The sequence below is a fragment of the Pundamilia nyererei genome, unplaced genomic scaffold (genome assembly GCF_000239375.1).
Source record: "Pundamilia nyererei isolate P.nyererei 1_Seehausen unplaced genomic scaffold, PunNye1.0 scaffold00572, whole genome shotgun sequence".
NCBI lineage: Eukaryota > Metazoa > Chordata > Actinopteri > Cichliformes > Cichlidae > Pundamilia > Pundamilia nyererei.
The window spans coordinates 32,149-34,138 of record NW_005187973.1 but is presented as its reverse complement, the minus strand read 5'-3'; the positions used below and the strand labels follow the sequence as shown (position 1 = coordinate 34,138).

Below are 1,990 nucleotides of genomic sequence, written 5' to 3'. Positions count from 1 at the left end.
CTGTCTCAGCATGTTTAATATGTTACTTATACAACTTTGAACCTGATGGAGGGCTTCAGCGAAGTCTTTTTTGATGATTTGACTTCAGTAAAAACAGTAGAGACAGTAGAATGTGAGCAGCTGGAGTCTGCGGGTCACTTACTGCACAGCGTGAGGAGTTTGTGTTACCTTGGAGTAGCAGGCATGCCTTTGTTCCTGGCTCTCTCACTCTCTCCCATCTTGTCCATCCATGTGCCGCAGTTAAAGCGGTTTCCTCCGCTCACAAAACCTGTGGCGGGGTCGACCCGAGCAACGACGCTGAACCCTGCAAAGAGCAAAAGGTTGTGAGGTGCAGTACCCGAAAAATCTTTGTAGTAAGAACTTAGTAAAACCAGATGATGTCATCGGCTTATCAGCTGTTAGAAATTACTTTCTTAAAATGTGTATAAGTACTCTGAATACACAACTCATTTAACACACACACCTTCATCTCTCATTTTCATGTCTATTTTGGGTCCAGCGTTTCTCTCTCTGAAGGAAATGCCCTCCAAGTGGCGCCGCAGAGCTTCATGGATCACATCATACAGAGGCTGCTCCTACACATGTATGAACACACAGAACGTTCGGGGCATAAACACACAACACTCAGCATCTGTGTGGGCCACTCCAGTATTTGGTGACTGCCAGCAGTCGCATTAAAGAGACGCCGATGCTGCTGGAACACAGGAGGAGCAGGTGTACCAGTCCAGGTGTGCACCTGTTAAATGTACTATTAGTGCTCTGATTAATAAGAGGAGCAGCTCGTTAGGATCGTGGTCTTTGTAGTTTAGCCTCCTGTTGGGTCAAAGGTTACACATCAGCTGGCTATGACGGTATGTCAGTGTGCGAGTGCTGACTGCTTTGTTAAATTGTTTGCAGTGTTTAGTGAAGCCCTGAGATAAGCATGCCGCCTGAAAATGAACTTAAGGAAAATATTTTCAGTACTGTGCAAAAATCTTGAGCCACCCCCTCATTTCTTCATATTTTAGGGACAATAGGTGCAGAGATTCATTGAAACGTCCAGAAATACAGTCAAACAGCACAAAGTGAGTATTTGGTACGATCCCTGTAACACAGCCTGAACAGCTCGTCTAAGTAACCCTAAAGAACATTTCTCTGTTCCACTCAGTCATGATGATCCCACACGAACGCTGCATGAACACAGTCTGCATCCTGTTGTACACAGGGCCACAGTCACTGGTGTCATGCCTGACTGTGCTTACAGAGGACAACTTGGACCACAAAGTCCAAAAGACCTGGTGCCACTGATGTTCCTGTCACAGCTCAGCCTTCTCTGCCCGTTTCCCTTAAGAACGGCGTAGAAATGTAGAGAGACTAATACTGGCTGAAGGGCCAGGGGTGAGCTCCAGCCTGAGGTGTGTGTGTGTGTGTGTGTGTGTGTGTGTGTGTGTACACATACCACCTCTCCAGGTTTACAAGGCTCGCAGTCATCAGTGGGGTACATGCGTGTGACAGGGCAGCTAAGGATTTCATGCCCTCTGGGAACCTGGGTAGTGTAGTCCTGAACACAAGCACGAATGCACAAAGGTGTTTGTTTAGACACAGATTTAATGAGCAGCTTGAAAGTTAAACATTGACGTTTAGCATCATTGATCCCCCGTCTCATTGAAGGGCTTTCAGTACTGTTCCACACATGAAGTTTTTAAGTCCTCACTCCGGGCGCCGTACCCTCACTCCTCACTCGTACCCTCACTCCTCACTCCGGGCGCCGTACCCTCACTCCCGGCGCCGTACCCCCACTACTCACTCCGGGCGCCATACCCTCACTCCTCACTCCCGGCGCCGTACCCTCACTCCTCACTCGTACCCTCACTCCTGGCGCCGTACCCTCACTCCTCACTCCCGGCGCCGTACCCTCACTCCTCACTCGTACCGTCACTCCTCACTCCCGGCGCCGTACCCTCACTCCTCACTCGTACCCTCACTCCTCACTCCCGGCGCCGTACCCTCA

The 1,990-nt window shown here is 49.6% G+C and overlaps 1 protein-coding gene across 3 annotated transcripts in view; it reads right to left on the bottom strand.

Moving 5' to 3' along the window:
• agla (amylo-alpha-1, 6-glucosidase, 4-alpha-glucanotransferase a) overlaps positions 1-1,990 on the bottom strand; it is a 32,352-nt gene that overhangs the window by 2,612 nt on the left and 27,750 nt on the right. For all 3 annotated transcript variants that reach the window (XM_005754481.1, XM_005754480.2, XM_005754482.1), the window contains exons 27-29: positions 1,439-1,540; positions 464-575; positions 169-304 (exon numbers count right to left, since the gene is read on the bottom strand). In XM_005754481.1, coding sequence (XP_005754538.1) covers positions 169-304; positions 464-575; positions 1,439-1,540 — 350 coding nt within the window. The remainder of the gene's footprint in view (positions 1-168; positions 305-463; positions 576-1,438; positions 1,541-1,990) is intronic.